Below are 23,897 nucleotides of genomic sequence, written 5' to 3' on the forward strand. Positions count from 1 at the left end.
CTGGCTCGGATCGTATTGTTCCTATTGAGGGGAGCGATAATGATTTTGAGTTGCTTGAAGGATATGTGAATACGACCACTATTGATGGTGTCCCAGCTATCACTTTCTCAGATTGTATAAAGAATATTTTGTTTAGAGAAATGGAATTGATGGTCATCGTTAAACTACTAGGGCGTAACATTGGTTATAACGCCCTGCATAATCGCATTCTTTCTCTTTGGAAACCAGTGAATTCTATTCTTATAATGGATACTACTAACAGCTATATTTTGGTTAAATTTCAGGTTGTTGAGGACTACAACAGAGTATTGTCACAAGGACCCTGGATTGTCTATGGCCAGTACCTGACTATTCAACCGTGGACTAAACATTTTAGCCCCTTACAACCTTACCCTAGTGTGGTGCTCGCCTGAATCCATTTGCCAAATCTTCCGGAACACCTATATAAAAGAAAAATAATAGAAGCCATTGGGGGTCTCATCGGGAAGGTGGTCAAACTTGATGTACAGACTGGCAACCAGACCAGAGGGAGATTTGCTCGTTTGGCCGTTTATATTAACTTGGAAAAGCCTTTGATTTCACAGGTTTTTGTTGATGGAGCTGTTCAATACGTCGAATACGAGGCCTTTCTGACCGTCTGCTTCGCTTGTGATAAGTATAGGCACGTTAAAAAAATGTGCCCAACGGCTGTAACAGAGTAAAATCTGGCGATGTCTTTTGGTAAACCATCGATCGGGGTAGATGATTCAAATGGAGGCAAATCAGGCGATCATTCAACAGTTTCTAGAAGCAGAGAGACGGAAACGGAGTTTAGGCCATGGATACTGGTGGAAAAGAGATATTCACAGCAGGGGAAGAGGGATTTCTCGGTTGAGGTTATGGGGAAACAAAAAAAACAGCCGTTAGGGGCTAGATTCCCTGCGTTGATGGGGGAGGAGGATTTTAATGGCGAAGAGAGATCGACTAATGGAGGATTTTTAGGGGAAAATGGAAATAGAAAGGTGGTTGCTAGTTTAAACGGTTTTAAACCTAGGGTTAGTAAAAATGTTAGGGGGTTTCTTTTAACAAGGCTAGTCATGGGATTGATGAGGGGTTGGGCTTACCTAGTGGGTTTAAAAAATAGGTCGAATACCCAAAAATATTTTGGATAAATCTTTGGGGAAAAGGCCAATGGGTTTAGACGACTTGGTTAATAATATTGGGGACTCTTCGGCTAAATTACCCTTTTCAATTTATTCTAACTCTGCTTCAATAGTTTTAAATTTTGCAGATTCACAAAATGATAGCCATTTTGATGTTGCAGGTGCCCAAGGTCTTTTGACTTCTAAAAACCAGACCAATATAGACGCTAAAGACTTGGAAAAAAAATTAAAGCACATTATAATCCTGTATTTGATGAGTTTGAAGGCTTTATTGTCCCTATATCCGGCAATACTCTTGATCCAGGTAAGCATTCAACAGTTATTTAAAAAAAAAATTCCTTCTAACCAATAGCTTAAATTGGATTCACGGTCTGTGGAGCTCCTGGATTCGGCCTCAGGTCCTATTTTAAATGGCTTCAAAGATAGAAGAAGCGGCGGTAGTTGAAGTAATTGTAAGACCTCTTTTTCTCTACAGGGTAGAGGGAATTGATTTAAAACTTCTGGGAACACGCACATTCCTTTAGCTGAGTCTATGGAGGCGATGGCGGAACTTTTATCTCCTCAAATTCTTAGTAAGAATTCGAGTGCTAAGCTAGATGGAGTTGGCTCTAATTTAGAGGGTAATTATGACCTTAAAAGCTAGGTTTGATCTCCTTTCTTTATTATTATTATTATTTTTTTAATGACTATTACAGTCTTATTGTGGAACTGTCAAGGTTGTGCTAATGTTAAATTTTCTAGAATTTTTTAGGAGTATAATATGGAATACAATTCTGATATTGTTAGTCTCCTTGAACCAATAGTAAGTAGGGCCAAGGTTGACAAAATTATTGCTAAGCTAGGGTTTCAATTTTCACATCATGTGGAGGTGATTGGTTTTTCTGGGGATATTTAGCTAGGATGGAAAGATTCCATTCGTCTTGAGGTGGTTCATAGTCATCCGTGATTTATTTTGACTTGGGTTTGGCAGATGCCTTCACCACATCCTATTATTATTTCTTTTGTTTATGGTAGTCCCAACAAGCAAACGCGTTATCTTCTTTGGAATGATTTGAGGAATACAAATATGCTTGGGCATATTCCTTGGATGGCTATTGGTGATTTCAACACGATCCCTCTAAGAAATCTGGAGGTCTCACTAAAGGTAGGCGATGGCCACATTTTGGTGATTTTGTTGACTCTGCTAAGCTGTGTGATTTAGGGTTTAGAGGGCCACCCTTCACTTGGCATAGGGGTTCTTTGTTCGAGAGATTAGACCGTGCCTTATGTAATGAGGCTTGGATACGTAATTTTTCTAATTGCATAATTACCCATCTCCCAAAAATTAAGTCAAATCATTGGCTTCTTCTTTTGGTTTTGAATCTAAGTATTTCTCTCCTCCAGGGAAGACCTTTTAGATTTTAAGCTGGATTGATTGAACATTCAAATTTTGATTTTTTTGAAGAAAAATTGGGAATGCTCCAGTAATTTTTCTGATTCTCTTGGTAAGCTCATTCTAAACTCAAGAAATGGAATAAACAAGTTTATGGTAATATTACCACTCACAAGAGGGATCTTATCAAAATAATTTCTAGTATTCAAAGGAGAAGTGATCACTATGGATCTCACCACTTAAATCAGGTGGATTTGTTTCTTCGCCATGAACTTGAGAATGTGCTACATCATGAAGAACCACTTTAGAGTCAAAAAGCGAGGTGTGACTGGTTGAAATTAAGGGACAGGAACACAAAATTTTTCCATACTTGAACTTTGCAAAGGAGGAAAAGTAATTGTATTTATGCTATTCGCAATTCCGATGGTAATTGGATTTATGACCCTGAGGTCATCGAAGGAGAAGCAAACGAGTTTTTTCAAAGACTGTATAGAGAAATTCCCGCGCCTTTGGGTGTTTTACCTCCAAGCAGTTTTCCTCAACTTGACCCTGTGGATATTAGTTTTTTGGGGAAACTAGTCTCTAATGAAGAGATTAAGGTGGCCTTCTTTGACATGGCCCCGCTTAAAGCTCCAGGCAGTGATGGTTTTCATGCCCTTTTCTTCCAAAAGTAGTGTGGCACTATTAGGGGAGTGGTTTGTGATTGGGTTAGGAAGATTTTTGATGGAAACCTATTGAGCCTGATATGAATAATACCTTAATTGTTCTTATCCCAAAGGTTCAGAATCTGGAAGCGTTTGGTCAATTTCGGCCAATAAGTCTCTGTTCGGTCCTCTACAAGTTGACGATGAAGGTTATCGCTAATCGCTTTAAGCACATTTTTCCTAAAATTATTGCACAAGAACAGACTGGCTTTATTGCAGAAAGGAATATCAACGAGAACATCATTTTAGCTCAAGAGGTAGTTCATTCCATGAGATGTCAAAAAAAGAGGAAATGGATGGCAATTAAAATTAATTTAGAGAAAGCTTATGATAGAGTAAGTTAGGACTTCATTGATGCTTTTCTCTGAGTGGCAGGTATCCCCGAGTATCTCGTGAATGTTATTATGTCCTCTATTTCTAATTCTACTATGCAGGTTATGTGGAATGGAGTTCTGTTATCTAAATTCAGTCTTGTTAGAGGTATTCGTCAAGGGTGTCCTCTTTCTCCTTACCTTTTTGTGCTTTGTATGGAATGGCTTGGTCATTTGATTCAGGCTACTATCTCAGAAGCAAAATGGAACCCTATTCGGCTTTCTAGAGATGTGCCCGATATCTCGCATTTATTTTTTGTTGATGATTTGGTTATCTTTAGTAAAGTAGATTCGAAACATTACAGAATTTTGAAAGATATTTTGGATAGATTTTTGAGCTTTTCAGACATAAAATCAATGCTAGAAAGACCAACGTTTTCTTTTCTAAAGACGTGGATGAGGGTTCAGTGGATACGATTAGCACTATGTTCGGGTTTCAGCGAGTTCATAATCTTGGTCACTACCTAGGAGTCCCTCTCTTTCACAAAAGGGTTACTAGTGGCACTCTTCAATTCATGGTGGAAAAAGTGCGTGGTAAGCTTGAAAGTTGAGAAGCCAAAAAACTCTCTTTAGCCAGGCGAATCACTTTAGCTCAGTCAGTTCTCTTATCTATTCCTAGTTATTTCATGCAGTCGATGATGATACCTAGGAAAACTCGTGATGAAATTGAAAGGTTAGTTAAACAGTTTATTTGAGGATCATCCAAAAGGAAAAAGAAGATGGCTCTGGTCGAATGGGACTCCATATTTCAACCAAAGGTGTGTGGTGTTTGAGAAACCTTTGAGACCAGAATATTTTTTTTGATGAAATTAAGGTTTAAATTGATATTTGATAAGGAAGCCTTTTGGGTTCGTGTGCTTAGATCGAAATATTAATTGAAGGAAGAATTACCGGTTTGTATTGATGGAGACAGAAGCTCCTTTCTTTGGAAGTCTCTTTCCAAAATTTGGTCTTTATTTTGTGAAAACTTACATTGGTCTGTTAGAGATGGTCACAAAATTCAGTGCTGGCAAGACAATTGGATTCCTGATATTGGACCTCTGTTTAGACACATTCCTCCTGATGTTTATATGAATTATGAATGCCTATTGCACAAGATGGTTACTGAGGATGGCTCGTGGAACTTAGATCTCTTTCGAGTTTGGTTATCAGATGAGGTGATTCAGGCTATTAAGGGTATTCCTTCTCCATATCCTTTAGAAGGTCCTGATAGGATTTCTTGGAATCATATTTTTTCTAGTGCTTTTTCGTTAAATCGCTTATAAGGCCATCAAAGGAGGAGATGGGAATCCAAATGATGAAAAATGGGAGATGGCTTGAAATTTCCGGTCCTCAATGGATTCGTACATTTATTTGGACGATTTTTTAGGGAAGAGTTCTTAGTAATGTTAAAAGAGTTAGGAGAGGTATCTCGGATGATCCTTCGTGCCTCATTTGTGGTTTTCACTCAGAAGATATTTTTCACATCTTACGTGATTGTCCAGCAACCAAGGATGTTTGGGCCCAGGTTAATCCAGGTAAGTATATTCTAATTTTTTTTTCCTTTCTTTTTCAAGACTGATTTCTTTTTAATTTGCAGGGGAATAGGTTGATTCATGGAAAGGAGCTAGTTGGGATTTTTTTTGGATTGCTTATTTGGCGATATAGAAAAATTGAAATTTTTACATCTTTCAAGGCAAACCTTGGAGCTCAAAAGAAATAGCTCAAGGATCCTATAGTTAGGCGTTGCAGTTCTTCTCTTCCTCTCAAGTGGTCCCTTCTGGATGTCTTGATCAATCTGTTAAAGTTCATACCTCTGAAGAAGAGGTTCATCTTTATACTAATAGGGCAGTGCAATTGGATTCTAGACTTGCTACAGTTGGGGGAGTTGTTCATGATACGGAGGGACATTGGGTCATTGGCTTTCACCGATTTCTTGGAAAATGTTCAGTTTTTAATGCGAAATTATGGGGTATTCTTGAGGGCCTTAAACTTATTCAACGTTGGGGCTATGATCACATTATCATTCATTAGGATAGCTTGGAAGTTGTTAAAGGAATTCTCGAAGCTCTTCAACTGTCTCAAATTCGCATTAATTAGGCAAATCCATAATATTATGTATCAAGAAAATCAATGGTTTCTGCAGTATATTCCGAGGAACCAAAATCAGGTTGCGGATTGTGTAGCTAAACTAGCTTTGATCGAGAAAGGAAATCTGCAAGTTCTCGACTTCCCATCCGAGATGGCTCGTGTGTTAATTGATAGGGATAAGTACTTTTCAGGCGGTTCTTTTGATTAAGTGCTTTTCTTGTAATATTTTTGTGTTATTTTCTCACCAAAAAAAAATTCATATTCATTAATTTAAATTGAATTAACTTATTTTTAAACATTTGATTAAACATATTGAGAACCAGTTAAAAATATATTTATAAATAACAAACAAACAGATCATAAACTGCTACTTACTTATTTTTACATATAAAAGAATCACGCATACATTTTACTAATTAAATTATTACAAATAAAATAAACACATAAACAGGGGCGAAGCCAGAAAAATTTGTTAGGGGGAGCCGGATGAAATTTTAATTTTCTATAGTTTATATCTTTATAATTTGTAAAGGATTAAATCAAAATTTTATAATTTTAAGGGGGCCAAAATAAAATTTTACCTTTACTAATTTAAAATTTTTACATATAAAAGAATCACGCATACATTTTACTAATTAAATTATTACAAATAAAATAAACACATAAACAATACTATATTTAATTATATAATAGTCAAATAATAAATAGTAAACGAGTTTGGATGAATATAAGCTGCTGCAAAATTTGGTGGATTCATCAGTGAAAATAAGAAAATAGAGACCATGGGAAATCTTCTAATCCTTTCCACAGCATTTTTGTGCCTCTGCCTCTTCGTAGCTTTGCTCTATGTTTTGTACAAGTATTGGTGGGTACCTCATCGTGTACAGTTCATCATGAATTCACAGGGGATCAGAGGACCTCCTTACGAATTTATCCATGGAAACAACAAAGAAGCTCTCCAAATGCAGAAGGAAGCATCTAGCAAACCTATGGCCTTGACACACGATATATTTCCCAGAGTAATGCCTTATGATTACTCCTGCATCAAGAAATACGGTGAGAATATGTTGCTTTGGTAGTATTTTCGGATTTCCATGAAGCGATTTTAATTAAATCATTTTTTTTAGGGAAGAATTATCTTAGTTGGAATGGAGTTCGAGCTCAACTGGTAATAACAGACCCAGAACTGGTGAAAGAGGTGCTGAAAAACAGTGAAAAAGCTTTTTCAAAGCCAAAGCCTCTATATTTCTTTAAGAAGCTACTAGGTGACACCATTCCTACAATTAATAGTGAGAAATGGGCAAGGCATAGGAAATTGGCCAATCATGCCTTCCATGGGGAGAGCTTAAAAGTAAATCACTAGTTTCTAATCTAATTATTGTTGTGGAACATTGATAATGGATGATGGCTTTTGCAGAATATGATTCCAGCAATGATTGCTAGCGTTGGAACGATGCTTGAGAAATGGAAAGATAAGGAAGGTAAAGAGATGGAAGTGTTCCAAGAGTTCAGATTCTTGACTTCAGAAGTGATATCCAGAACAGCCTTTGGTAGCAGTTACTTGGAAGGAGAGAAGATTTTGACATGTTGACGAAGTTGACCCTAATTATAGGCAGAAATTTTTATAAAGCAAACATTCCCATCATCGGGTAACTTCATCTAATCCTTCACTAATTTAAAACGTGTTTTTCTTAATAATTTGTTAATTTTAATATTTTTCATTTTGTCAAAAATTATAATAATTTTGTTAAGTTGTATGATATTTAAATAATTTAATATAATAAAATATAAAATAATCTATTTTAATATACTTTTAATTAATTAATATAAATAAAAACATTTTATTAATTTTTACTCCCAATTAAATTGGGTTTCAAAAAACAGTTTTTAACCATATTTTTCTTCAAAAATTAAGTGTTTTTCATTGCTTAAAAGTATTTTCTAAATTGAACTAGACTATTAGTTAAATCGGTTAGATCAAGATTGTCCGGTCATTCTTATCAAACCGAAAATTATTTAAACAGTAAGAAATTGATATTTGATTTTTTTTTCTTTTTATTTCAGTTTTTTTTTTTTTTTTGAGATTTGACTGAAATCCTGAATCATTTTGCTTTTTAATATATCAAATAAAAGAGGAGAAAAAAACAGAGATGGAGGATGAAAATTAAATTAAAGAAACCATTACCTTTGTCAAACCGTCCAACCGACGATTAAGTGACTTGGAACGATAAAAGTATTGCTAAATAATATAGTTTGGATGGTACTTTCTAAATATTGGTATTTTTCCACCACAATGAAGTCAATGGATTGATTTTAATATGCTTTGCCTTTTCAAAGAAGTTTTGGAAATCACGATGAAATTGAATCGATAAACTTGAGAAAATGATACATGATTCTGTGATGAAGATTGTTAAACAAAGGGAAGAGAAAGTAATGACCGGAGAAGTTGACAGCTTCGGCCATGATTTTCTAGGATTACTTGTAAATGCCTATCATGATCCGATTGAGAAAAACAGGCTTTCGATACAAGATGTGGTAGGTGAGTGTAAAACTTTCTATTTTGCTGGGCAAGAAACAACCAATTCCTTGCTTGCATGGACAACCCTACTTTTAGCAATATATACAGATTGGCAAGACAAAGCAAGAGCAGAGGTGATTGAGATCTTTGGTAATCAAAACCCAAATTCTGAAGGGATCGCCAAATTAAAGACTGTAAGCAAACTATACAAATTCTAAAGCTTGAAAACTATATTTAACTACAAATTCCTATGGTTTGATTTTTTTTTCTTGAACAGATGACCATGATTATTAATGAAACTTTACGGCTCTATCCTCCTCTAAATGGTGTGGTAAGAAAGGCAGTAAGAGATATCCAATTAGGAAAACTTGTCCTACCTAATTATTTAGATCTCAACATCCGATTTATAGCACTCCACCATGACCCTGATTTATGGGGAGATGATGTTCATCTTTTCAAACCAGAAAGGTTTTCAGAAGGGATTGTCAAAGCTACTAACAATAATGCAGCTGCATTTATGCCCTTTGGATTGGGACCTCGAACTTGCGTTGGAATGAACTTTGCAATCACTGAAACCAAAATTGCCCTTTCCATGATTCTACAACGCTACACTTTCACCCTTTCCCCTACTTATGTTCACGCACCTTTACCAAATCTTTCACTCAAGCCACAACATGGGCTTCACGTATTGTTTCATTCATTACATTAAAATTTGTAAAATATTGTATTATATAATAAAATGTGGATGTGAAACTATTCCTTGTAATGTTCATCGATTTACTCTATTTTGCAACCATACGATGATATATGGTTTGGGGATTTCATGTTTTGGCACTAAGATTATATATGCTCTAATGCTTTTTAATTCTAATTTGCTTTAGTAATATACTATATTATATTATATTATTTTTATTTATCATGTAATTTGTATCAAATCTAAACATTAAAAGTTTAAGGGTAAACTATAAAAATAGTCATTTTTATTTACCTCATGTTACATTTTAGTCACTTATGTTTGAAATGGTATGTTTTAGTCACTTATGTTAACGTGTGGTAACATTTAGCCACTGAGCCGTTAATTGCTATTAATGGTGTAACGGTAAGCTGATATGGCACCTTAAATCCTCATTTCAAACAAAAATTCTAGGTTAAATTATACAATTGGTCCCCATATTTTTCATTTTGAACAAGTTAATTTTTTTCTTTTATGTTCTCTTAACTTTCCTTTCTTTTCTTCATTTTTCGTTCTCTTCTGTTTCCCCCTCTGTTTTTCTCCCTTTTCCGTCTCTTTTAACATGGTTTTTTCTATATTTTTCATTTCTTAAAAATTTTTTATGTTTATGAAAAAAGACAAGGCAAAAGTTGAAACCAAAATAAACTTGCTTCGCATATTCTCACCCTATAATTACAAACCCTCATTGTAACAGCCCGAAATTGGGTCTAGTTGGAACAGTGATTTCAGGACCACAAACCCGATGAGAAAAATTTTATTTTTATTACATTTTTATAGTCTATAAATTTATGGAAATATTTCGTAAAAATTTCGTTTGAAAATTTTGATGTTTGAGCACTCAATTTAGTCAAAAGGACTAAATTATAAAAAGTGCAAAAGTTGAGTTCTTTATATATGAGGTGCCTAATTGTTATGAGTTTTAAATTGAAAGTCCTTATGTGATAATTAGTCCTTTAATAAGTTAGTGGATGGATATTTGTTTGGTATTTTTGAAATTTGGTTGAAATAAAAAGGATAATTTTGTAAATTAATTAAAATGACCTAATAAGACAAAAATGATAAAAGCTATCATATTTTTTTTATTCTTTCTTCTTCAACCGTGGAAAAGAACTAAAAATGGCAGCCATGGATGAGCTCCATTTGGCCAAGCTGCCATGGCTTATATAGGTACGATTTTTGTCCGTTTTTAATGATTTCGTATTTTTGAGATTCTTGAAGCTTAAATTTTCTATTTCTACCAATTGATTAAAGAGAAATTAGAGTTTAAAAATTTACCCATTCATGATATGGTTGTGTTTTTAGGATTTATAGTAGATAATGAATGTTTGATGTGTTAAATACGAGTTTTATTCGATGAATTTCGGTAAAAATGTCAAAAGGGGTTAAATTGTAAAAGTTATAATTGATCATAAGTGTGTGAATCAGTGAAAATTTGGAGTTTTCATAGAAGAGAAAAATGTTCAGCATGTCTTAAACTTTATAGAAATTGAATAAAAATTACTTTACGAGCTTAGGGGTAAAAGTGTAATTTTTGAAAAGTTAGGGGGCATAATTGTAAATTTTCTAAAATTTGATATATGAATTGAATTGGTTAGTGTGCTGATAAAATGTGTTAAATAAGTGTTATTTGACATGTTAGATCAAGAAAACATGAAATTTTGGATTAAGATTTTGAAGAACAAAGTTGTGTGCTAAGTCAGGAAAGTTAGTCGTTTTGCATTTGAGGTAAGTTGGTATGATAATAATCTGCAATAATATTGCAATTTATATTTGAAAGTTAAATTTAGTCAATTAATTGAATTATGTTAAATTAGAGGATATGGTGCGAAGTTTATAAATTGATTTAAAAATATGTCTATGGTACATGAAGTGCATTGAATTATCATACATAAATGTGATTTCTATGATTATGGATGTTATGAGCAATTGTAAGTTCATATGATTTTTAATAATGCAATGTGTAATTTAATGCTATTGTCTTGATATTAAATGAGATGTAAGTTTATATGTAAGTAATACATCAATTTTACTTGTATTATGATATTTTATAATAATATTGGAAATATGTTTGTTGATAATTACTTGATTGGTGAAATTGTTGGAAAAGAGAGAGAAATCCTGGTTGAACCTTTGGAAAGATTGGATGATACAGATGATATGTAGCTAGGTCACATGTATGGTGCTGAGTACACATCATGTGTACAAGAGTGCTACGAGACATTATGATGTAGCTAGGTCGCATGGGTGATACTATGTGTACACCATGTAGACAAGAGAGCTACGAGATATATATAGCTAGGTCGCATGTGTGGTTCCAGGTGAAGGACACCATGTAGACAAGAGAGCTACGAGATAAACTGGCTAGGTCATATGGGTGGTACTAAGTGTTCACCATGTGTACAAGAGAGCCGAACTATATGATGGGTGGGGCTATGTGCTGAAACCACCAAGTATCGAGGATTGATCCGAAGTGTTCAACGGGAGACTTAGTATGTACTGCTTTGTGAGTTTTGTGATGAATAAGTGCAGGAACTTGGTTATGTGAATGATGTGTTCATTAAGTGACCGGATGTGGTAAGGTTATAAACAAGTAAGTTATACATGAGGATGATTTTATGGTGACCTTGTAATCATGGGCCTATACTTGTGATGTATGAAATGTGGTGAAAATGATTTGTGATATGTATGTTAAAATGAGGTTAATACAAAGAAAGTGTGAAAGAGTGAATTAGCAATAAAACTGCTTTTGGATAGTGGCAGTGATGTGATTTTGAAAATCACCAAAAATAGTAGGAATTTAATTAGAGGCTAAATAAGATATGAAATTAAAGCTTAATGAGTCTATTTTCATATAAAAGAAACAGAGCAAGCAAAGGAATTCTATATTTTGAGATATTTATATTTTTATGAGACTGATTCGAATGATTACGTGATCCCCTGCTCGACTTGGTAAAATAATTATGGGGCATGGTTTATATGCTTAGAAACCTTAATGAGTCTATTTTTATTGGAATAATCAAAAACATTATTTGAATTCTGTACAATGAGATAACTGAGTTTTTATATAGAGAGGTCGAATTGTCGACAAAGTGAAATAGAGGAAATTTTAAGAAAAATCTGGTATTGATTGGAAAAACCAAAAATTCGAAAATTTTATGGTAGAAATTTATATAAGTCTAATTTCAAGGAAAATTTATGAAACTTGATTTTAAGTTCTGTAGCTTAAGAAATAATTAAATTAGTGACCATGATTCGGAAAACAATTTTAATGATCTTGTGTAAAAAGATGAAATCATGTAATTAATGATTCTATTTTTTTTTAGCATATTTATTGAGAAGTGGGATAATATTGTTAATTAAATTGCTTATTATTATTAATATGCCAACTTACTAAGCTTTTAAGCTTACACCATTTTCCCATTTCTCTTAGTGTTGTCAGTTGGCTCGGGTTTGGAGATCGTCTAAGTATCATCACACTATTAGTTTATCAAATTAGAATAATGGTAATTCTTATTTATTGTCAAATAAGTGGCATGTATAGATAATTAGTTATTGATATTAAATAATATTATGATTTAGCCAAATGTATAGGCTCATTTTTGCTTCATTGTATATAGCCATAAGATTTGGCTCATAATGGTTAAAGTTATGTAAACCTATTTCTAAGTGTCTGAAAGATTGCGGTTTGTTCTCGAACCAATTTCAATGATTGTTTTGGGACTCGTAGGCCATTTTAAGGGACAAATTATATATGTTTGAAAAGTTTAAAATTGATGAAATTTTATATCTCGGTTTTAAATGATTACAAGTACTCAAGTCCGGTAATACCTCGTACCCTGTTCCGGCGTCAAATACGGGTAAGGGGTGTTACACTCATCATCCATCATCGCTTTAACAAACTAATTTAGATCTCTCAATGACCTAGTCCACAAGCTCGCCTTATTCGAAGACCTCGCCAGTGGTGACTTATGGCAGTTCACCTTCAACAAAGTTTCTCGAGCCCGTTCCCTTAACCTACTAACCAACATTCACGACCACATTATCTATCTTACCTACAACATTCTCACCCTCTCGAAACTACGTTCTTTCACAGATTCATCAAACAAGCTCTACACTCTCAATGACTAAAACGACCACCCTACGAAACGTACCTTCAAATTTACCCAAACCAGTTTGGTTCCATACTCCCTTTCTCTTTCTGGTTCATCCATACTCGGCTTTCGGTCAAGCTTGTTTGGGAATATCTAAGAAGGTTTGATCAATTTTATTGTGTGCTTAGTTTTATTCGTCAGAAAATAAAAGAAAATGAAATGACTAATATACACGATTTTGTAAAAGTTTGGAAACGGAAATTTTTTGTTTTGAATATAAATAATTCAATTTATGTTTAGATTTGATTAAGAATATGGTTTTTGTAATAATTAGTTAGATCCAATTTTAATTTTAAAATTAGGTTATATTCAAATCGAGATTTGATTAAGAATGATTGATATTCGATTTTAAGTGAAATTCAATTTAGGAATCATGTAAGAAAAATAAAGATTTGGTTTATTTGGTGGGTAAAAGAACATGAGTAGAGAGATAAATAAAGGGGAAGAACAAAAAGGAAATAAAGAAATAAAAAGAAAAAAAATAAATTTGTAACACCCCAAACTTTTAAGTTTATGAATTGTTAGAGTTGATTAAGTGAATTGATCTGATTCAGTGGGTTGGAGTGTGCTTGTGTGTGTGAGGTCTTGAGTTTGAGTTTCATTATGTCCAAAGTAAAATTTATTTTTTATTTTTCATAGTGGGTCATCATAGTATTGTTTTACCGGATGAGTTCAAATTGCTAATAGTTGGATAGAATTTTGAACAGTTCGTTGGATTTAATAGTATTTATCTTGTTTTTCATTTTTTTTTTAAAAAAAAGATAAGAAATTATCTCAACAACCTCCCTTGCTTGTCATCCCATAACTCCACTGTTTCTTTTTGTTTCATTTGATTTTGGGACTCTTTGAAATTGCCAAAAATTTTATTTTGTCATAGATCTATTCCGTACTACTTTTCAATTTTTATTTCCTTTATTCTGGTCAAATCACTTTTTTTTTGTTTGCTCTTGCTTTTTGCGTGGATATTAGCAAAGGAGGGACTTTAATTTTCTTTCTTCTTTTCTTGATTTTGTTTCTCACTTTCTTGTGCTTTTCAATTTTGGTGGTGGGTGTCGGTTTAACTATTGATAACTTGGTTCTAGGTGTAAGTGACGTTATTTCCAATAAAAAAATTTAGTTGTTTCTTGTGTGTAATTATATTTTTAATGGTTATAAATTTTGTTCTTAATCGTTTAGGTCTTTTAGGTGAAGTACACGAGACAATCAATTTTTTTGCGAGTTAGAACCTGTTGGTAAGCAGTTATCTTTGAGGGTGGAATTTGTGATATGGAGGAAGTATGGACAGTACAATAACCTATCGTATTTGGTGACATAGCGACACATATTTCTATAAAAGACGATAAATCACCTAATAATCTGGCAGCTAAGCTACAAATATTTTAGAAAGTGTTATACATGTAACATCCCGAATTAGGGCCTAATTGGAACAGTGGTTTTGGGACCACAAATTCGACACAGTAAAATTTTTTTTATTATATTTTTATGGTCTACAATTTCACGGGATGATTTTATGAAAATTTTGTTCGAAAATTTTGACTTTTGGGCACTCAATTTGGTCAAAAGGACTAAATTGTAAAAAGCACAAAAGTTGAGTTCTACATGTTAAAGGTGTCTAATTGTTATGAAATTTTAAATTGGAGGCCCTTAAATGGTAATTAGACCATTGGACAATTTATTGGACAAAAATGGATATGAAATGGGTGAAATAGAATATTTTTAAGTTAGGCGTATTTTGGTAATCTAGTAATTAAAATGAATTAAAAACAAAATTAAAAGTCAATTTTTGTCCATCTTCTACCCCATGGCTGAAACTTGCATGGAGAAGACATAGCTAGGGTTTTTCAAGCTTCCAATATCGATTTTAAGTCCATTCTAATCTCGTTTTTAATGATTTTTACGTTTTTGAAATCGTCGTAACAACATCTACACATTTCTACCCATATTTTGAGCTAGGGTTTGTGTTTAAAAATTTACCCATGGATGAGATGCATGTGTTTTGATGTCTAATGGCAGAAAATGAATGCTCGGTGTGTAATAAATGACTTTTACTAAGTGATTTTCGGTGAAATTGTCAAAAAAGACCGTTTTGCAAAAGTTACAAAATTTGTCATAAAAGTGTGATTTAGTGGAAATTAGGGACTGCTATAGTTATGAAAATGATTCAGCTACACTTAAAATGCAAGGAAATTGGATAAAAATCATTTTACGAGCCTTGAGGCAAAAGTGCAAATATGTGAAAGTTTAGAGGTCAAAATGCAAATTTGTAAAAATATGATTTTTGGACCCATATGAATAATGTGACTAATTAATAAGCTAAATGTGATATTATAGATCGAGGAAAATAAGATTCAGGCATAGATTGGAAATGAATGAGATTATGGATTAAATCGGAATATATAGTCATGCTCGCATTCGAGGTAGTTTGTATGTAAATAATATATCGATTCTTTTTATGTTATTATATTTCGTTATTATATGAGATGTGGACAAAAATAGGCTATTTACTAAGCCAATTTGCTACCCAAACTTGTGTTCACCTACACAACCAAACATGGCACCAATTCATAACATCAATAGGCATATATTTCAACTCCAATCAACACCATACATAAATACCATATTATGCTAACCAATTTCATACCAATTCAACAAAATGACCATTAATGAATATGCATTATTTGGCTTACTTTCACTAGCATACCAATATCCAAAAATCTTCAATTTAACATTCATAATGCCTATCATCCACTATCATCACACAACCATCAACCAACTCACTTCACAAGATATGATCATACACAAACGTACATGGTATAAGCATACCAAATATACCAAAATAAGCCATCAGTCATGGCTATATATACATACCAAAATATAACCATTTACAAGTCATTACAATTAACCAAACTCACTATCAACCCATAATCAAAATGACTCAAAATACCTATACATGCTATATACTTAAAATATCAAAGTTTAAAGGTACCAAGTGATAGGTGGTAGTGTGAAACGATCTCCGACAATCTCCGAATTCGAGCTAGCTTGTAAACACTATAAAACATGGGAAAAATAAACAAAGAAGCTATAAAGCTTAGTAAGCTCGTATGTTAATAATGAACAACTATCACTACTCATTAATCTTTCAAATAATAGAAAACAATATAGGACAATTCTATTAAATCTCAAAGCTATCAAATGATCATTCACATAACTTACCAAGGAACTTATCAATTCCATAGTTTCAATACTCAATGCATTACCGTACGTACCTGTACCAACTCGTACCAATCTCATACTCAACCACATCTTTCATTTACCCATTGAACCATTCGGAACAAAAGTCGGATACTCAAGGTCTCACATGATAAGTACCTATACCATGACTCGAAGCTAAATCAAGATAACTTATCCAAAATTCTGATATCATGGCCCAAAGCTAAACCGGTATATCTCGCACTCAAAGTGCTAATAACGTGGCCCAAAGCCAACTCAAAGTATGCTTAATGACATGTCACTAGCATCCTAAACTATTCCTAAGGTTCAACCGGGATTCCAACTGTCGAATCATCTTCAAATCATTTTCGAACTTGCCCGTAATCACATGATCATAATTCATACGAAATCAAAGCATATCAAATACATTTAAAATGAAATTATAACATACGAACTTACCTTGGATGTTAAAACGACGAATCGAGTCGATTAGTCGATAACTTTATCTTTTCCCTTATCCAAATCCGTATTTCTCCTTTCTTAATCTAAATATATTTAAAATTAACTTATTTAATCATATATTCATTCAATTTAGTCCAAATACACTTTAAAATACATTTACACTTTTACTCCGTAAATTTTACATTTTTTACAATTTAGTCCTTATTTCATAAAATCACTAATTAATGAAATTCACAATAGACCCATGCTATCCGAATTACCATAATGCCCCTAGCAGCCCGTAATTTTCATTTATTTCACATTTTAACCACTAACTTTACACATTTTTCAATTTAATCCCTATTTTGCATTTTCACTAAAAATTATTTTACAAAACTTGTATATCTATCAACAAGCATTCATAATATATCAAGAAACTTCAAGATACACATGTATTCAACCATGGCATCATTCAAAATCTTTAACAATTTTGCAAATTAGCCCCTGGGCTAGCTAGTACTAGTTGCAGTGATCACAAAAACATAGAAATCATTAAAAACGGGACAAAAATCATACCTTAATGAGCACAGATAATCTAGCAGAATGAAAACCTAAATATGGTGTTTTTCTCTCCTTAAGAAACGGCAATGAAGAAGATGAATGAACTAAATTTTTGTTTTGTTTTAATTAATTAACTTTTAAAACTAATTACCAATTTAACCTTATAATGAATCATTAATACACATGTTAATGTGTCCATAAATGTCCACCCACAATGTCAATGGTATATTTACCACATAAGGACCTCTAAATTAAGACTCCATAGCTATTATTACCTTTTGCTAATGGAACTCCACTTTTACACTTTACGCGATTTTGTCATTTTTATCGAATTCACCAACCAAATGATAAAATTTCTTAACGAAATTTTCACACAATCACATTATCATGCTGTAGAAATTAAAATAATAATAAAATAAATATTTTGACCTCAAATTTGTGGTCCCGAAACCACTTTTTTTATTTGACTAAAAACAGATTGTTACAACTCTCCCCCTTTAGGGATTTTCGTCCCAAAAAATCTTACCAATGAATAATTTAGGGTACTGCTTCCTCATAGATTCCTCAGGCTCGCGTAGCCTCTTCAACACCATGATGTTGCCATAAGAATTTCACTAAAGCTATGCATTTATTTTTTAATTGTTTAACCTCATGTGCTAGAATTTTGATCGGTTCTTCGTTGTACGTCAAATTAGGTTGAATTTTAATTTCAGATGGAGAAATCACATGTGATGGATCAGATCTATATCGTCACAACACCGATACATGAAATACATTATGAATCTTTTCTAATTTCGATGGTAAGGCTAATCGATATGCCATTGGCCCTATTCGTTTAATAATCTCATACGGCCCAATAAAACGTGCAATTAGTTTGCCTTTTTGACCAAAACGAAGTATTTTCTTCCACGGAGATACTTTCCAAAACAGTTTATCACCAATTTGAAATTCAATGTCTTTTTGTTTCAAATCAGCATACGATTTCTATGAATCTGAAGCTACTTTCAAACAGTCGCGAATTACTTTCACTTTCTCTTCGGTTTCTCTAACCAAATCAACCCCGTGAATCTATATTTCGCTAAGCTTGGTTTAGTACAATAGAGTTCGACATTTAAGACCATACAAAGGTTCGTACGGTTCCATCTTTATGCTCGATTGAAAGCAATTATTATACGCAAATTCAACCAGCGGTAAATATTTCCCCCAATTGTCTTCGAATTCTAAAACACAACATCTGAACATATCTTCGAGAATCTGAATTACTCTCTCAGACTGACTATCGGTTTGCGGATGAAAAGTTATTCAACTTCGTACCCACAACTTCTTGTAATTTCTTTTAAAATCGAGATGTAAACCTCGGATCTCTATAGGAAATAATCAAAATTGGCACCCCGTACAATCTAATGATCTCAGCAATGTACAATTCAGCTAATCTATCAAGTGAATAGTCAGTACGTACCAGAATGAAATGTGCTGATTTCGTTAATCGATAAACGACAACCCAGATAGCATCTTTCTTTTTCGATGACAGAGGCAAACCCGATACGAAATCCACCGTAACTCGGTCCCATTTCCATTCTGGTATCATCACAGGCTGAAGCAATCCTGAAGGCACTTGATGCTCTGCTTTCACTTGCTGACAAATCAAATACTTAGATACAAATTCAGAAATATCTTGTTTCATACCCGACCACGAATACGACTTCTTCAAATCATTATACATTTTGGTACTCCTAGGATAAACGAATAAGCAGCCAGTATGTGCCTCATGTAAAATTTTCTAAATCAACTCTGGATTTTTTGGTACACATATTCTATCTCGGAACATCAAACAGTCATCGGATCCGATTTTGTACTCTGAATCACTATTCAACTCATATTGCATTCTTTTAGCTTGTAACTTAGTATCACACTTCTGAGCTTCACAAATTTGCTGAAGAAAAATCGTTTTAGCTTTCAACTCGGCTAATATCGAACCATCATCAGTCATAGTCAATCTCGTATTCATCGTTCCCAAAGCAAACAAGGATTTTCTACTCAAAGCATCTGCGGCTACATTTGCTTTCCCCGGATGATAATCGATTACTAACTCATAATCTTTTAGTAGCTCGAGCCATCTCCTTTGTCACAGATTCAAATATTTCTGAGTCATAATATATTTTAAGCTTTTATGATCAGTAAAGATGTGACATTTTTCATCGTACAAATGATGACGCCAAATTTTCAATGCAAAAACTATAGTAGACAACTCCAAATCATGCGTCGGGTAATTCTTTTAATGCGGTTTCAACTGTTTGGAAGCATAGGCTATCACTTTTCCTTCTTGCATCAATATGCAACCCAATCCATTCAATGACACATCACTGTAAATCAAAAATTCTTTACCAGACTCAGGTTGAACCAACACTGATGCCTCAATTAACAATGCTTTCAATTGATCGAAGCTTTGTTGACATTTCTCAGACCATTCAAACTTTACATCTTTCTATAGCAGTCTAGTCATCGGTGTAGCAACCATTGAAAACCCTTTAACAAAATGTCGATAGTAACCAGCCAATCCCATAAAACTTCTAACCTCGGATACATTTTTAGGTGGTTTTGAGTCAATAACTACAGAAATCTTGCTCGGATCAACTCGAATGCCATCTGCCGATACAATATGTCCAAAAAATTCAACTTTCCAGAGCCAAAACTCACATTTGCTGAATTTAGCATATAGTTGTTTATCTCTCAAGGTTTGTAACACAACTCTCAAATGCTCAACATGCTCAGACTCATCTTGTGAATAGATTAGAATGTCGTCAATGAACACAACAACAAATCTGTCTAAATACAGCCTAAAAATCTGATTCATCAAATCTATAAAAATGGCAAGAGAATTAGTTAGTCCAAAAGGCATAACAAGGAATTCATAGTGTCCGTACCTCGTTCTGAACGCAGTCTTCGGCACATCTGAGTCTTTAACTCACAACTGATAATAACTCGATTTAAAATCAATCTTTGAAAACACTGTTGCACTTTTCAACTGGTCAAACAAATCATCCATTCTCAATAACATATACTTATTCTTTATTGTAACCTTGTTGAGCTGAAAATAATCAATACACATTCCTATTAACCTATCTTTCCCTTTTACGAACAATACAGGCGCACCCCAAGGCGAAAAACTAGGTCGTGCAAAACCTCTATCCGTTAACTATTGCAACTGAGCTTTCAACTCTTTCAACTCTGTTGGAGTCATTCTGTACAAAGCTATAGATATCGGTGAAGTGCCTAGTATTAACTTAATAACAAACTCAACCTCTCTAACTGGTGGCAACTTAGGCAATTCTTCTGGAAAACATCCGGATATTCACAAACTACAAGCACCGATTCAATCTTCTTTTCAAACACTTTGGTATCTAAAACATATGCTAGGTATACATCACAACCTTTTCTCACATATTTCTGAGCCAACATCGATGAAATCACTATTGGCAATCCACCCGACTCATCAGATTCAATTCGAAGAATATTATTATTCTGACACTTCAATTCTATAATCTTTCATCTACAGTTCACAACGGCATCATGTAGAGTCAACCAATCCATACCCAGAATCACATCGAACTCATCAAATGGTAAAAGCATCAAGTCAGAAGGAAAATAGTAACCCCAAGTCATTAAAGGAAAATTCTTGCATATTTTGTCAACTAGAACATACTTGCCTAAGGGGTTCGATACTTTAATCATAAACTCAGTAATTTCAACAAGAAATTTCTTACAAGACACTAAATTCACATACATATGAATGGGTTGATCCAGGACCAATTAAATCAATCACATTAGTGTCGTAATGAGAAAATGTACAAGTAATAACATCTGGTGATGACACTTATTCGCGAGCGCAAATAGCATAGGCTCTAGCAGGTGCTCTAACTTCGGATCTCACAGTGGTGTCCCTTGTCACCCCTCGACTACCACTCACATTCGCATCATTTCTTGGTGGTCTTCCTCTAGTCGAAAAATTACTCAGTCTCATATTCTGAGGTTTATCTTTCAAAACCATCTTAGGATAGTCTTCAATAAAATGATCCAGTGAGCCACATTTGAAACAAGCTTTACTACTCTTATTCCAGCATTCTACAAAATGTCGTCTCCTACATTGTTGACACTCGGGTTTGTTATTTCTCACACTGCCAATGCTCGAGAAAGAAGTAGCTTGAGCTTTAGAATTCGCAGGTTGATTTCCACAATCTCTACTCTGGTACCCCCACTGATGCATTCGATCGACTATACGAATCTTGAGATTTCTTTGATGAAGAATAATAAGGTTTATTCATCGATATTTTCCTCGAAAATCTAGCCTCTGAATCAGCTTTCTTCTTTTCTCGGCTAAAGTGTTCGGCTTTATGTGCCCGATTAACTAATACAACAAATTCTTTTAAATCTAATATCCCGACCAGAAGTTTAATATCTTCGTTCAACACGTCAACAAACTACTTACACATAATCTCTTCGGTAGAAACATACTCTCAAGCATACTTGCTCAACCGTATAAATTCTCTCTCGTACTCGGTTACAGTCATGCAGCCTTGTTTCAGTTTTAAAAAACTCTTTATGCTTTTGATCTAGAAACCGTTAACTAGTGTATTTCTTTCAGAACTCAGTCTGAAAGAACTCCCAGATGACTCTTTCTCGGCACCATTGATATTAATGTACTCTACCACTGATATGCGATATCCCTCAAAAGTGATATAGCATATTTTAGACATTCAGTCGGTGTGCATGAAAGCTCATCAAACACTCAAATCGTATTTTCAAGCCAAAATTCAGCTCTCTCAGGGTCATTATCAATATTTAGCTCTGAACTCTTGAATGCCATGTTTACAGATCTTGTCAACTGGAAGCTTATTCAATCTTAAAAGCTCGACTCCTTGGGGGCTACAGGAATTGGTTGGGGACTAGGAGGGGGTGGAGGTTGTTGAGCAGCTGGGTCCGTACGAATATATTACGTGAACCATTCGTTTATCATTTGAAAGAAGGCTTCTTTAGCCTCTCCTCCCTGACTTCCTCTTATGGGTCTAGAATCAGACAGCTCTGTCCCTTGAGTAGGAGCAGGCGCATTACTCTCAACCTCATCAACTACAGCTCGATCGAGATCCATTTACTATATGAAAACACATTTTAAAATGCCAGGAGTCATCACACTATCACAGTTTATATATGGCATGTATAGCTAGATTTTCACATACGCTACATTAGTCATAGAATCGACTAAACCGTAGCTCTGATACCCATAAATGTAACATCCCTCACTCATATTCAACACTGGAATAGGGTTACGGAGCATTACTAAACTTACAAGACAGTTAAACATTCATTTAGCATACATTTTCTCAATTCAACCATTCATCATTCAATCTCAAACAATTTGTCCCAAATACGAGCCTATAAGGCCCCAAAAATGCTTTGGGAATGGTTCGAGACTAAACTGATAACTCAAGAAACTTTCACGAAACTTTGAAATTTTTTCTCAAAATAGGGGACACATGCTTGTATGGCCAGACCGTGTGTCTCACACGGCCACCAGACACACCCGTGTCATAGGCCGCGTGAACATTTGAAATTGGAGCACATGGCTATGCCCCAGCTCGTGTTCGACCCTGTGTAACTCTCTGACTTGGGTCACACAGCCAACACACACGCCCGTGTGGCTAGCCCGTGTGCCCTAAAAATGGCCATACACGCCCGTGTGCCAGGTCATATGCTAGGCCATGCCAAACTTTTAGGGTATATTAACTTATGTCACATGGCCAAGTCACTCGCCCATGTGTAAGGCCCTATGGAGCATACTACTTGAATTCAAAAACCACACTAAGGGACACACAATTGTGTAACATAATCGTCTGTCACACACGGCTGAGACACACCCGTGTCTCTGCCCGTGTGAACAAAAATAGGCTATTTACCAAGCCAATTTGCCACCCAAACTTGTGCTCACCTACACAACCAAAAATGGCACCAATTCATAATATCAATAGGCATATATTTCAACTCCAATCAACATAATACATAAATACCATATTATGCTAACCAATTTCATACCAAATCTTATCTTCCCAAATCAACAAAATGACCATTAATGAATATGCATTATTTGGCTTACTTTCACTAGCATACCAATATCCACAAATCCTCAATTTAACATTCATAATGCCTATCATCCACCATCATCACACAACCATCAACCTACTTTGTAACACCCTAAACCCGGCCTGAACGTTATGGCCGAATCTGGCGATGTCACATGAGAGTGTTTTTGAAAACGGGTTTGACAAGTAAAATCTGTTCCAGTTGCTTAATCTTTGTTTTGCCACGAAGTAAAAAAACAAATGGTCTTTATTGTGATTAAAACGTCTCTTTTACGCGGAAGCTTTAGAAACCCTTCTATTTTAGGAAAATTGTTTGTTTTTAGAGAAAAGTAGATTATAATCGTGCTTATCAGCAATAAAATCATCAACAGTTCAAAAGTCGAAATTAAAAGCCAAAAAGTCCAAAGTCCAAAATTACAACAAAAACCCCAAATAAATAATATATCAAAACAAAAAAAAACCAATAGAAATAGTCTAAAATTATTAC

The 23,897-nt window shown here is 34.3% G+C and overlaps 2 protein-coding genes across 4 annotated transcripts; both read left to right on the forward strand.

Moving 5' to 3' along the window:
- Positions 1 to 6,346: 6,346 nt before the first annotated feature.
- On the forward strand, positions 6,347 to 7,276 carry LOC108464742 (cytochrome P450 CYP749A22-like). Of its 3 annotated transcripts, none has more exons than XM_053024694.1 (3): positions 6,347 to 6,715; positions 6,787 to 6,827; positions 7,077 to 7,276. In XM_053024694.1, exons 1-3 carry the CDS (start codon positions 6,442 to 6,444, stop codon positions 7,248 to 7,250), a joined length of 489 nt encoding a protein of 162 aa, XP_052880654.1. In that variant the 5' UTR covers positions 6,347 to 6,441; the 3' UTR covers positions 7,251 to 7,276. The 3 variants fall into 3 exon arrangements, 2 of the variants coding, with proteins under 2 accessions (XP_052880654.1, XP_052880653.1); XM_053024693.1 differs by having other exon boundaries at positions 6,348 to 6,715; positions 6,787 to 6,857; positions 7,077 to 7,272; XR_008277576.1 differs by lacking the exons at positions 6,347 to 6,715; positions 6,787 to 6,827 and adding an exon at positions 6,864 to 7,010 and having other exon boundaries at positions 7,077 to 7,141.
- A 780-nt stretch (positions 7,277 to 8,056) lies between these two features.
- Positions 8,057 to 8,945, forward strand: LOC108462230 (cytochrome P450 CYP749A22-like). Its single transcript, XM_017762205.2, has 2 exons — positions 8,057 to 8,371; positions 8,455 to 8,945. Exons 1-2 carry the CDS (start codon positions 8,060 to 8,062, stop codon positions 8,884 to 8,886), a joined length of 744 nt encoding a protein of 247 aa, XP_017617694.2. The 5' UTR covers positions 8,057 to 8,059; the 3' UTR covers positions 8,887 to 8,945.
- Positions 8,946 to 23,897: the final 14,952 nt, after the last annotated feature.

This window comes from Gossypium arboreum, chromosome 13 (assembly GCF_025698485.1).
Source record: "Gossypium arboreum isolate Shixiya-1 chromosome 13, ASM2569848v2, whole genome shotgun sequence".
Taxonomy (NCBI): domain Eukaryota; kingdom Viridiplantae; phylum Streptophyta; class Magnoliopsida; order Malvales; family Malvaceae; genus Gossypium; species Gossypium arboreum.